General features: G+C 43.3%; 1 protein-coding gene across 2 annotated transcripts in view; it reads left to right on the top strand.

Annotated features, from left to right (window-relative positions):
- The first annotated feature begins 1980 nt into the window (after window positions 1–1980).
- The window catches only part of MED13L (mediator complex subunit 13L), a 318781-nt gene continuing 307216 nt past the window's right edge, over window positions 1981–13545 (top strand). Inside the window, exon 1 of one of the 2 annotated variants that reach the window (XM_030821461.1) lies at window positions 1981–2267. In XM_030821461.1, coding sequence (XP_030677321.1) covers window positions 2196–2267 — 72 coding nt within the window. In that variant the 5' untranslated portion in view covers window positions 1981–2195. The remainder of the gene's footprint in view (window positions 2268–13545) is intronic. The other variant, XM_030821462.1, reaches the window with a different exon arrangement.

Genomic DNA, 13545 nt, shown 5'->3' with positions numbered 1-13545 from the left:
TAAGGACATTTATTGTAACAATATGTTGCATGATAATACACATTATAACATGTTGCTCATGAGTTTTGCTTTAGCAGTATTTGTGGTAGTTCCAAAACTCAGTTCACGTGTTTAAGACTTCTCTCCTTTTATTATACACTCTCATCTCTTCCCTGCTTTCCACTCTTCCTCTATTTTTTTTTTTTTTTTTTGAGACAGGGCCTCTCTCTGTCACTCAGGCTGGAGTACGGTGATGCGATCTCGGCTCACTGGGCTCTCTGCAGCCTCTGCCTCCAGGGCTCAAGTTATCCTCCCACCTCAGCCTCTCTAGTAGCTAGGGCTACAGGCACATGCCATACTACGCCTGGCTAATTTTTGTATTTTTTTTTTTTTTTTTTTTTGTCGTGACGGGGGGTCTTGCTACATTGCTCAGGCTGGTCTTAAACCTCGGCTAGGATTACCGGCGTGAGCCACTGTGCCAGCCATCGACTCTTCCTCTTTTAGCTTAGTTTAATCTGCCTGAAACAGCTGGCTGTTCCATGTTTGGAGACTTATTAGTGAAGACATTGTTTTCTCCTCCCCCTTTTCGGGGATCCGTTTCTTGAGGACTGGGAGAGCCTCTCTTCATAGCAGCACTCCTCCGGACTCCCAGGCCATATACTCTCATGAAATGTTGGTTATTGAATGAATGACGCCAGGAGAAAGGGTCTGCTCCCAACACAGCCTTAGCACAGTGCCTGGAAGTTATAACAGATTCTGGCACACAGCAGGAGCTCAGGAAACATTTATGTAATGAATGAATGAATGAATGAGTGCACACAGTAAACTAGGAGTAAGGGCTCAATAAACATTTCTGTATTAAACGCACAGTGCCTGGAACACAGTAAGCGCTCCCTCTATGGCAGCCATGAATATCCCTGGGCGAAGCCTGTGAAACCTTGTCCAAGAGCTTGGCTTCACTGTGCGCGGGTTCGAATCATAACTCCTCTTCCCAAGTGTGCGACCTCGGGCAAGTGACTTAATCCCTTTGTGCTTCAGTTTTCTCCTCTGTAAAAGGCGGACGGCAGCGCGAGCCTCCGAGGACACTCACCAGAGCACTCGGACCCGCTGCGTGGCTCACATCGCGGCCGCCGCGCCACGCCAGCCGACCTGGGCTGCGAGGGCACAGGCCGGGGGTCCTGCGCCCTCCTCCGCGGCCACCACGGGCGTGCCCGGGACCCACGGTCCCGCCCCGCCACGATCAGTGCACCGCGAGGGGGCGGGGCGGCCACGAGGAGCAGCCCACGGCAGCCACGGGCCGGCAGTCCGCCGCCCGCCGGGGAGCCCGGCCGCCCGCACTTCTTTCTCTCCCTCTCCCCGGCCCGAGAACCCGGCCGCGCTCGGCTCAGCAGCGCCTCCCGCGAGCCGCCGCCGCCGCCACCACTCCGGACCCCTCCCCCGCCCGCCCCTCGCTCCCCCCGCGCGGCCGGCGCCCGTCACGTGACCAGGCGCCAGCCAATGGCGGGCCGAGCCGCGGTCCGCGGCCGCCATTGCTGTCAGAGCAAGCGAGCCCGGGGAGGGAGGAGAAGCGAGGCTGACTGGGGAGGAGGGGGGGGTGGGGGAGGAAGAGGAAGGAGGGGACGTCGCTCGGCTGCCGGGGTCGCCCGCTGGCTTCGTCCGCACCCCCCCCTTCGCGAGTTCGCGCTCCGCGGCGGCGGCGGCTCCGAGGCGGCGGCGGCGGCTCCGGGGCTCGCCTCCCCTCGCGCGCCGGCGGGGGCCGAGGGGGAGTCGGTGGCTGGAGATAAACAAGGCGGCGGCAGCGGCAGCAGCGGCGGCGGCGGCGGCTGAGGAGCAGGGAAGGCGGAGGCGGCGGCCGGCCCGCAGCGCCGGCCCGGGAGGCAGCGGCGGCCCTGAGAGGCGGGGAGGGCGCCGGGCCGCACGGACAGCGCCCCCCGCCGCCGCCGAAACCGCCGCAGCCGCCGCCGCCGCCCGAGCAGGAAGGAGCCGCGCGGCCGCCGCGGACCCCCCCGCCAGCCCGGGCCCGCCGCCCCCGGCGCGGCGTCGCCGCGGCGCCTCCCGCCTGCCCGCCGGCCCGCCGGCCCTCGCGCCCTCCCCCGGCGGCGGCGGCGGCCCGGCCGCCCCGCGCTCCCCGGTGAGGCGCCGCCGCCCGGCCCGGCCTCGCCTCGGACGCCTCGCTCCGACATGCCCCGCTCTGGCGGCCGGGCTCGCGGAGGATCATGACTGCGGCAGCGAACTGGGTGGCGAACGGGGCGAGCCTGGAGGATTGTCACTCCAACCTCTTTTCGCTGGTGAGTAGCTGGGCTGCGGGGAGGGGGCTGTGCCGGGGAAGGGGGGGGTCCCCGACCTCCGCCGCGGACCAACTTTCTCCTCCCGCCGCCGGGACTTCGCCCCTCCCTCGCGTCTCCCCGCCGTTCGCCTCTCGCCGATTCTCCCCCTTTTGGATCGTCTCTCTCTCGCCTTGGATCCCATCCAGTGTTTATTTGGCTCTTTAAAAATCATTTGTGAGCGCGGCGCTCGGCGTGGAATTTGCATGTGGAAGTCTCGGAGCTGCGGATTCTGGGTCGCACTTCGAACGCCCACCCTCTGTTGCAATCGCACTCCCCTTCTCCTCCCCTTTCCCCCCTTTTTTCCCCCCGTAAATGTGGAAGGCTTTGCCTTGTGCTGCCGCGCCTCCGATCGGCAACCTCTTCTCCCGTTGTCGGATCGGCTGCCTGCCCGCCCGCCTGCATTTTGAATTTTTTAAAATTCCATAATGACACCTGCAATTTCGCCCTAAAATAGTTGATTGAATGCGATTGTGTCAGGAAAGGACTCTTGCAGCCGAAGCTCCCGCGATTGTAAACATCGACAGCCGCCTGCCTCTCGGGGCTTACTACGCTGGAGAGCCGTAAAGCCATTGCACTGAGCCGACGGAAGGTGGAGAAAGCTTTTTCTTCTTTCTCTCCTCCTGTGTCTTTTAAAAACTGTTTTCTTTATCCTAACAACGAATACACACACACACACACACACACACACACACACACACACAAAAGCAACAAGCTGGTCGGTTTGATAACATCGCTTTTATCTGCCTTCTCCTCTCTCGCTCTCTCTCTGTCTGATAATTGACAACTTTTCTTCGGATTTGAATCGCCTGCCTTAATCTTGAAGCAGTTAGGGTGTCAATTGTTCTCGTGGAAGCCTGGCACCCGCCGACGGCGTCTAGATTCATCGAAATTAAAAATGTATAGGGCTCCAGCAACTCTTTTCCTGGCGGTGGCAGTGACATTTGGTGGTAAATGCCATCTTTGCTTTTTATTGGGTCGTATTACCTACCTCTGAAAACATTCACGTTGTTAAACCTGGCGTTTAGGCTAATAATTGCAGTGCGTGGTCTTTAAATATGTGCTTTGTGCATGAGTTACTGTATGTATAGCTATGTGCCCAGGAGAGTACGAATTTGTTTAAATATTGAGCAAAGATTTGTAAACAGATGTAAGGCAATTACGTTTCAAGCATAGAATATAATTGGAAAATTGGCTGAACGGTTTATTTAATTTAGCCTTAAAAACACCCAACTTATTTTAAGTTGTGTACCCTGTTTTTTTTTTAGGGGGTGGTGAGTCCCTTTTGGAGAGCATGCATTTTGGAAATTTCTGTAACCCCCGCTGTAGATAGAAGCATTATTTCCCTCTTAATCCTTGTTTACACTGGATAAATAATTTAGTGTTCAAATTGTAATTAGTTACATTTAATTATGGGTGGCATAGATGCCTTTTTGCTATGAGACTAATGGAGAAATGCAAATTCTCGCCAACTTTTCAAATGAAAGTGTTACTTTATTAAATGTGTTACAATGCAGACCAAAAAATCGACACATGTGATTTTTACCTACAAAGACATAGTATCATTGCTCTCACTCTAGTAAAATCAGGTAAATTTTTTTAAATGAAATATTTTAATCCAGATATTTAGTCTTAAAATTCATTTATAAGTTGGAATTATTTCTCTTAGTATTATGATAATTTTCCCTTGATTTTTTGGTGTGGGAGTAAAACCCCCTTTTGCCTCTTCTTTTTCCCTCCTCAGCCTTATCATTTAGTATCAGTCAGGTTCAGGGACTTTCATAGATTAGCAAACATACTGATCAAGGGGTATTTAAAATGGTTTTTGTGTGGTTCCTGGTGACCACATTGACACTTACAGGTAATTAAAATAACCAAGTAGAGCGATCTCCCAAATTATCATATATTATGCTGACTGGTAATGGCTGTGTATATACGGATTCTGTAGACAAATGAAAGTATATGTATAGCCAGTCTTTAGGGTATATCATTTCTTTTGTCTTTTTTTTTTTTAAAAAAAAGCTTAAGTAAGGATGATAACGTTACAGAGATAAAATGCTTGAGATTCTTTTGGAGAAGCAATTTTGTAGGAGAGGATTCTGTACTTTGATAACTAACTAAAGGTTTGTGTTTGCGATATTTCTCCCCTAAACCTCTTTAAACCAAGGGATTGATTTTTGAATATGCTTTTTTAAAAAGAATTATTTTTTAAGTAGCAGCTTCGAACTAGAGAACCATAGTAATGCTTAGTTGATTTTTTTTTTAAAGGAACGTAGAATGTCTTCGTTCTCTTGTACATGGAGTGTGGATAAGGTGCTATTGAGGAAATCTAAATTAATGAAACTGCTGACTTGTACATTTTTCTGATTCCAAATTGAGATTTTTTTTTTTTTTAAATGCTATACAGCAGCAGCAACCTGGAATATTAAAAATATGTTGCCCAAAGTACATTGTATATCATAGTTATTTCTGAAGGAGATGTAATCCCTTGTTCAAAATCATGTTTTTTATAAGAACGCTTTATGGTTTAATAATAGCATGCATTTTTTTCTTTTGGCCTGCAGGGTTTTTTTGTTTTTTGTTTTTTTGCAGAGAAAAGTATTTATAAAGAATTTACCTAGATACTCTCATTAGTTAGATTGAAATAAGAGATTAAAGTTCTTTACCATGGTAATACCCACCCAGTTTCCATTACCTTGAGGTGTTCATTATGGCTTACCAAAAGTTGATTGTGCAATCAATGAGACACTTTAAGATTTCTGCTAGTCTTTTACTTATTTTCTGATTTTTTACTGCATGGAATTAACAAACAAATTCGTACTCTCCTGGGCACATAGCTATACATATTAATTTCTTTAATTTTTCAGCATCCGTTCCCTTTCCCTAACGTGTGAAAAATGCCATTGTGTATATATGATATGGGTCATTGTATGAGTTTCTTATTCTAACTGCTGTGAGACTTGTAGCTGCTGCATGAAGTGCATGCCTGGCTGTGCCTTTCTGACTCAAAACTATTTTCTTATGCTGTCCATCCATTTCTGGGTGACTTTTTATATATTCACTCAGTTAATCATTCAGTTAAGTGTGTTAAATCTGCCTTTTTGAAAAGTGTAACAGTGCACCCTATGGTATGTGAACTCATTCTTGTGAGAAGATGTAATTTCTGGATGTTAAGTAGATATTTATTTTTCTCGATTGAGATAATATGGAGAAAGTGATTTTGTGCCCTTTAACTAGATTTAAATATGTTCTCTTCGATATGAGGCAGTGATCTCTAATTCTTAGATATTTATGGTCCACTTTCATGTTTTATTTGCTTAGAATCTTCCTGACTATGGATAATTTGGTGATAATCTCAAATTCTTGCTGAATTGAGACACTCGTACACCCGTTAGTACGTAATTCCTATTGAAGACCATTAATTCTGTATTTGAAGTTTTTAAGATAATCTATTGTTGACCTACTTTCTTTTTGTCTTAAGGGGTTTTTTTTTGCAGAAAGGGAAGATAGTTGTAAATGTAGAAACTCTAAAATTATTATTATTTTTTTTGCACTAGAACAAAATAGGGTGGACTATGAAATGGAAATTAGGAAAAGGGAATGATTTCTCTAATTTTCAAAGTGCCAAAATACACAAGGTATTTTTTTGTACCAGTTCATTGTGATTTTATAATTTATGTTTAAAGCATTTTTTTCTATGATGGTTCATTTTCTTTGTTTTTATTTTTTATGTTTTTGAGACGGAGTTTCACCTTGTTGCTCAGGTTGGAGTGCAAAGGTGCCATCTCAGTTCACCGCAACCTCTGCCTCCCAGGTTCTAGTGATTCTCCTCCCTCAGCCTCCCGAATACCTGGGATTACAGGCATGCGCCACCACGCCCGGCTAATTTTGTATTTTTAGTAGAGACGGGGTTTCTTCATGTTGGTCAGGCTGGTCTCGAACTCCCGACCTTAGGTGATCCACCTGCCTCGGCCTCCCAAAGTGCTGGGATTACAGGCATGAGCCACTGCGTCTGGCTGTCATTTTCTGTAATGAAAATATTTACAATTTGTTAATGTATGTTTTCGGTTTAGCATTTTGTTGTTAGTAGCACATGGTGTTACAGTATTTATATATTTTTAATAGCAATAATTGCCACCCGGTAATAGTTGCCATATTAACCTCCAATTGCTAGTAAATATTTTTAAGTACATAATAGACAGCAATTTAAGGCATAGTGTAGCAGTTTACTGGACCGTTTTAAAGAGCCATTTGTACGTGTGATGAGTTCATAATTTTAAAGAGACAATAATGTACCTTAGGCCTGTATGCTACAAATATTTTGCTGTGGATGTTGCTTGAAGTACTCATTGGGAAGAAGTTAGGTAGGGCCTATTCTTTGTGAGAAGAATGGGCAAGGGGGTGCGTTTAGGATAGTATGTTTTTATTGAGTTTATGCCAGGTGCTTATATAGCTTGTCATTTTTTTTGTTTGTTTTGGTTTTTTTTTTTGAGACCAGAGTCCCACTCTGTCACCCAGGCTGGAGTGCAGTGGCGAAGTCTTGGCTCACTGCAACATTCAACTCCCGGGTTCAAGGGATTCTCTTGCCTCAGCCTCCCAGCAGCTGGGATTACAGGCGCCTGCCGCCATGCCTGTCTAATTTATTTGTGTTTTTAGTAGAAATGGGGTTTTGCCATGTTGGTCAGGCTGGTCTGGAACTCCTGACCTTGTGATCCGCCTGCCTCGGCCTCCCAAAGTGCTGGGATTACAGGCGTGAGCCACCGCGCCCGGGCAGCCTGGTTTTTAATTGTATTCCTTAACACTTCCAGAGATCTCTCTCACCAGTTTGTACTACTGCTATAAATTGTGATAACCAAGTTAATTTTGTTCCATAATTATTTTTGCCTAATAATTTAAAATTGAGATGAAACTCTTATCTCAATGAAAATATGTAAATACTACCATTTACATATTTATAAAATGAGAAACTTAGACAACAGAAAAATTGTTAATTTTTTATGAACAGTTAATTCAGCTGTCTCTTAACTTTGAATCAAAGAGTAGATTTTTTTTTGGAACATTTGACTTATTTTTGATTGAAGAAAATAACAATAATAACAATGTTCCCTTTCTTTAAAGCTAGTAGTAGGAGTACTGATTTGTGTGTGTGTGTGTGTGTTTTTGGAAGTGAATGATACATTTATTTCACAGGAGCTAACCAGTTAGCGAGATTAGACAAATTTTATGAGAATTAGTAGTATGGTTGAATATTAGGTATTACTATTATTATTGAACTGTGCATTGCAACTGTAGAAATGAAAAAAATAAATGCAACGTTGTTATTAGTGTCATTTATTTCAGATGTATTTTGTACAGATCTGCTTTACAAACTGTTGTGTGATGTTGGCCACCAGAATTTCTGTTTCGTTGTAACGTTTCTTTTTTTTTTTTTTTGAGATGGAGTCTTGCTCTGTGGCCCAGGCTGGCGTGCAGTGGCGCGATCGCGGCTCACTGCAAGCTCCGCCTCCCAGGTTCACGCCATCCTCCTGCCTCAGCCTCCCGAGTAGCTGGAACTACAGGCGCCCGCCACCATGCCTGGCTAATTTTTTTTTTGTATTTTTAGTAGAAACGGGGTTTCACCGTGTTAGCCAGGATGGTCTCGATCTCCTGATCTCGTGATCTGCCCGCCTTGGCCTCCCAAAGTGCTGGGATTACAGGCGTGAGCCACCGCACCTGGCCTGTCATAACATTTCTATTTTAAGAAATTACATTTAATGTACTTCAAAGTGAGGTAGTTAGGTAGCCTAAAAGTCTGTATAATATGGTAGCACGCGCACACACACGTATTTGTTTCATAGGACTCGCTTAGAGTTTCAGAATTAGCGAATCAGTATTTGTATGTGTTCTTGGAATGTAGGACATTTTTCCCCCTCTGGAGTCATTTAACTTCTTTCTGAGCTTGTTCAGATAATTTCCTTCCTTCCTTCCTTCCTTCCTTCCTTCCTTCCTTCCTTCCTTCCGTCCTTCCTTCCGTCCGTCCGTCCATCCGTTGGAGTCTCGCTCTGTCTCCAGGCTGGAGTGCAGTGGTGCGAAGTCACCTCGCTGCAACCTCCGCCTCCCGGGTTCAAGTGATTTTCCTGCCTCAGCCTCCCGAGTAGCTGGGACTACAGGCGCGCGCCACTATGCCCAGCTAATTTTTGTATTTTTTAGTAGAGATGGGGTTTCACCATGTTGGCCAGGATGGTCTCTATCTCTTGACCTTGTGATCCGCCCGCCTCGGCCCTCCAAAGTGCTGGGATTACAGGCTTGAGCCACCGCGCCCGGCTGATAATTTTCTTTTATAGTATATACTTTTATTGTTTATTTGAAAGATTTAAAGGTGTTAGCTTTGTTGTGTTGGGGGAATTCACTTCATTACATAGGGGAGATGATATTTCATTAATCTTAGTAAATATTAACATAAACGAATTCCAAATTCAGACTCATTTGCATGAATGAAATATGTATGCTTGCCCAATTTTTGTTTAGTATGGAGTCACTTATGTACATCAGCGTTTTCTGTCTTTGCTTTAGTTGATAAAACAATGGAGTAAAGGAACACGAATTTTAAACTATTTTTCTATTACTGAACTTTAAGATTATCTAGCTGGGCGTGGTGGCTCAAGCCTGTAATCCCATCACTTTGTGGGGAGGCCAAGGCGGGCGGATCACGAGGTCAGGAGATTGAGACCATCCTGGCCAACATGGTGAAACCCCGTCTCTACTAAAAATAGAAAAAAATCAGCTGGGTGTGGTGGTGCGCGTCTGTAATCCCAGCTACTTGGGAGGCTGAGGCAGGGGAATCGCTTCATTCCAGGAGGCAGAGGTTTCAGTGAGCCGAGATGGCGCCACTGCACTCCAGCCTGGCGACAGAGCGAGACTCTGTCTCAAAAAAAAAAAAAAAAAAAAAAAAAAAATTATCTGTGGTATAGAATAGATTTTATCCTCACATATTGGCTGTAATAATCCTCCTTTAGGAACTCCTGTTTTTCTTGCATTTATATTAGCATGTTTTAGTTATCTTTGTTGGAGTAGAGTTGTCCTCCTTTTTTTAAGTTATTAAAGTGTTTTTTAGAATATATTTTGATTCTAGTTTGAAAAAAAAAGAAAAATGCCTTGTATTTTTTCATTGACCTCTTTCTAGGTGACAGGAGAGTCAGTTGTGTCCAAGGCAAAATGTTATTTCATTGGCATTTCCATACTCTGGTTTACTGTGTATATTTCTGAGTGTTTATTTCTCATTCTAGATGAATTGTGGTGTAGAATCTAATTAAAACTGTATTTCTACTATTTTGAAATAGCGCAGAGCCTTGGCTGACAGCTTTCTACATTTTGTACTGTTTTTCAGTATAGTAAAATTCCATTACTGCTTTTCTTTTTTGTCTGTTTTGTTTTGTTTTGTTTTTGAGACAGTCTCCCTGTGTCACTCAGGCTGGAGTGCAGTGAGTTCAAGCAGTCCTCCCACCTCAGCCTCCCCAGATGTTGGGATTATAGGCATGAGCCGCTGCTCCCCGCCTCCATTACTGTTAAAGGATCCTCTTGAGTTGATTGCATCAAAATTTCATTTGTGTCTTTTTTTTTTTTTTTTGCATAGTTTAAATTTGTGGCTTTAACTTTAAAAGTAGATTGGGGGGGTGGGGAGGAGGGAGAGCATCAGGAAGAATAGTTAATGGACGCTGGGCTTAATACCTAGATGATAGGCCGTTGCGGTGCGGTGCTCAGGCCTGTAATCCCAGCACTTTGGGAGGTCGAGGCTGGCCGATCAGGAGGTCAGGAGATCGAGACCATCCTGGCCAACATGGTGAAACCTTGTCTCTACTAAAAATACAAAAAATAGCTGGGCGTGGTGTTGTGTGCTTGTAATCCCAGCCACTCGGGAGGCTGAGACAGAATCGCTTGAACTAGGGAGCTGGAGGTTTCGGTGAGCTGAGATTGCTCCACTGCACTCCAGCCTGGCGACAGAGCGAGACTGTCTCAAACAAAACAAAACAAAAAACAACAACAAAAAACCTAGGTGATGGGTTAATCTGTGCAGCGAATCACCATGGCACATGGTTACCTATGTAACAAAACCTGCACATGTACCCCAGAATTTAAAATAAAAGTTGATGGGGAAAAAAAATTGATAGAAGATAAAGCAGGAAAATATTTAAGTCTTCATTAGATCTTTTTACTTAATAAGTCTTAATTTGTATTAAGTCACTGAGTTGAATGTATTTAAGACATTTGATATTAAAATTAAATTGTAACAGACTTGTTTCAAATAAAATATGTAATTGTAAACAAGTTTTATGATATTGAGTAGAAATTTCAAAAATTGGTAATCTAAAAGGATATTAAACTGAATAATAATTATTGTGATCTTTTTTTTCTCCCTTAAAGAACATTGTCAAATTTATGAAGAAGTTTGTTTTTTTTTTTGCTGGGGGCAGGGGAGATAGGGTCTCACTATGTTGCTCAGGCGGTTTCAAACTCCTGGCCTCAAATGATCCTCCCGCCTTGGCCTCCCAAAGTACTGGGATTACAGGTGTGAGTATGAGGAAGTATTTTTGAGTATAATACAGGAGGCTTCCTCGTATTTCAGTATTATTAAGTAAGAAGGGTGATTAAATCTATCTGAACTTAATATGAGCGCTAATAAGGTATTCAAAAGAGTATAGTTGGTTTGGCAAAACATTTTATGTTGACAATTCTGACTATTGAATTTTCATGTCTTAAAGAGAAATAAGGAAAAACATGCATATATCTAACTCTGGAACATTTGGAAGTAGCTCCTAGTATTTGTGCCTGCGTATAAGCCTGGCACAGTCCTACTTAAGTTCAAATGTTACCTCCTCTCACTACCACAGGCAGAACTAGTTACCCTGGCTCCTGATATGTACCTCCCTCTGTGTACCTCTGAAAATCAGATGAGCTTCTGCAGGAGAGTGACCCTGTCGAAATCATCTTTGCTAGGTGCTCATTAACTATCTGTTAAGTGATTGAATTCCTGGACGATTATTCTCCATTCCTCAAGGGAGCTCTTACTGACCATTTGGGTCTTGATCACAAGTATGCTGTTTTTATTTCAGCTTATTTTGATGATTAACTCTGTGTTCTGAATATATTTTATCTAGACTTTATGTACTGTGGCTTGGTAATATTTTAGATGAAGTCTAGAAATTCCTTATTAAAGACAATTCCAACTGATCATGAGACATGTTCTTACTCCTCAAAGGAATAGGAATTCATTTAGTATTTAGATTTTCTGTAACATAGTAGACAACCTATAGATTTTTGAGCCTTCTGGGGATTTTGTTTGGGGGCTTGATCCAGAATTCCTTTGCTTTCATTCTTTAAGCTGTATAGCAGGGCTTTTGTTCAACGTTCAAAAGATTATTTTCTATGATCCCAGTAAAATGGGAAATAAACTGGTAGTAGGGAAACTTGAGTTGTATTAAACATTTTTACTAGTGACTCGCCAGCTTGATCACGTAATAGTTCTGTGCCTCAGTTTCTCCTGTAAACTTGGTGTTAATTTGGAGGGCAGGAGGCGTGAAAAATCATTTTGAGTACCTTTTAAGGAAAGCACTTTGGATGACTAGATGATGTTCTTTAATAGGAAAAGACCTTTAGTAAATTACAACTAAAGTTATAGAGTAGCCCAAGGCAGTTAACCAGGACATTGAAATGGTAAAATGACTTGTTTTAAGTATAGCGTTTATGTTGTGTTTGTGTTTTTTTCTAGGGAGCAGAGGATTAAATTGTTCTTCTGTCTTTCCTCATAAATAAGCCAAGATTGAGAAGAAAAACTTGAAATTCATCTTTAGTTTTTAACAGTTTTTCGTTACAACCATATATGATTCACAGTTGCATGGTGTGCCTTTAATGCACTGGGTGATTTTGCTGTACCAACTCTGAGCTATAGCTGGCTGAGATTGGGAATTGAACTGTGGCTCTTATTTGGTAGTTTAAGCTATTAATTCCTTGGCAGCTCTGGAGTGCTCTTTGAACTTTAAATAGCAGTTCTATTAACATTTTGAGATTTGTCTCAGGGAATGTCAGGAATAGTACTTAATAAATATATTTTTCTTCTTAAAGACTAAATCATGTTTTAGTTTGACACGCATGTCACAACCCTTACTGTGTTTTGAACAGAGAGAACTCAGCTACTGGCTAATTTCTATTTTCTGTTTAATAATGTGGCAGTATCTAAAAATATTGTTTAGCCTTGTTGAAGGAAGGAAAGCCCTCCCACAAATCTGTAGCGTTTGTATTAGTCATGTTGAATATGAATAGTGTTTTAAGTTGTATCTAGAGGTTTAGAATTTTACATGTAGGTGGTCTCCTGTGTTCTAAAGTATTAGAAAAAGTTAATTTGTAAGTTTGTTTTCACGAAAAAAACTCCTTTCTCTTGCTACAAATGATGGTTAGCCTATTTACCTTGTATATTGTACTTAATTAGGTGTGTTATAAAACTCAAATGCTATTTATGGCCCCATTTTTATGGGAATAAACTTACACTTAGTGTTCTCATGTAGATTGTCAGGAGCACCTTTTCTGAAACTGACTTAACAGTCCTGGCAGTCAGAGCAGACACTTCTCTGCTGCAGGAAGTGGGAGCTATAGCCCCTCTTCTAGGCCAAGGAGAGGATTGCTGTGTGGAAGAGCGTGGAGAGGTGAGGATGGCACCCTGTGGGAAGAGCAGCAGTTTTGAAGGCAGGTTTTCCTTTCCCTGCTTGTGGGCACCCACTGCTGCTTTCTCTTTGCTGATACTAGTGGCAGGTTCTGTGATGTCATCAGGAAAAGATGCTGTATTTCTTTGCATTTTAGCACTTCCATTCTCTTTCCTCTCCTCCTTCACTCAGCCCTGGAGACAAGCTTTCTGCTGGCTGTTACGTTTGCTAAATGAGGACTTCTGAGATCCAATGAGATGAAAAGGGTATTAGGGCTGAGATTGGATGGGGTAGCCAGTAAACAAATACTTAGAAATGTTAATGTTTTGTATGCCATGTTTGAGAAATTTGAGACATGTATTTTGGAATAATGTACATCAGAAATTATTAAAATCTAGCTTGGGTTAACAAAAGGGCTAGACTGAATGCGGAAAAAAGATCTGCATGCACTATTTAATTTCTGCAGAGGGAGAGTGACATGGACCACATAATATCTGATAATACTTTGTAGCCAGAGAAACCCGAAAGGGGAGTTATAAAACTGGATGTTGAAGGAATGGATGGATGTA

The sequence above is a fragment of the Nomascus leucogenys genome, chromosome 10 (genome assembly GCF_006542625.1).
Source record: "Nomascus leucogenys isolate Asia chromosome 10, Asia_NLE_v1, whole genome shotgun sequence".
NCBI classification, from domain to species: Eukaryota; Metazoa; Chordata; class Mammalia; order Primates; family Hylobatidae; genus Nomascus; species Nomascus leucogenys.
Note: the sequence above shows the minus strand (reverse complement) of the source record. Positions and strands in the feature narration are given on the sequence as shown.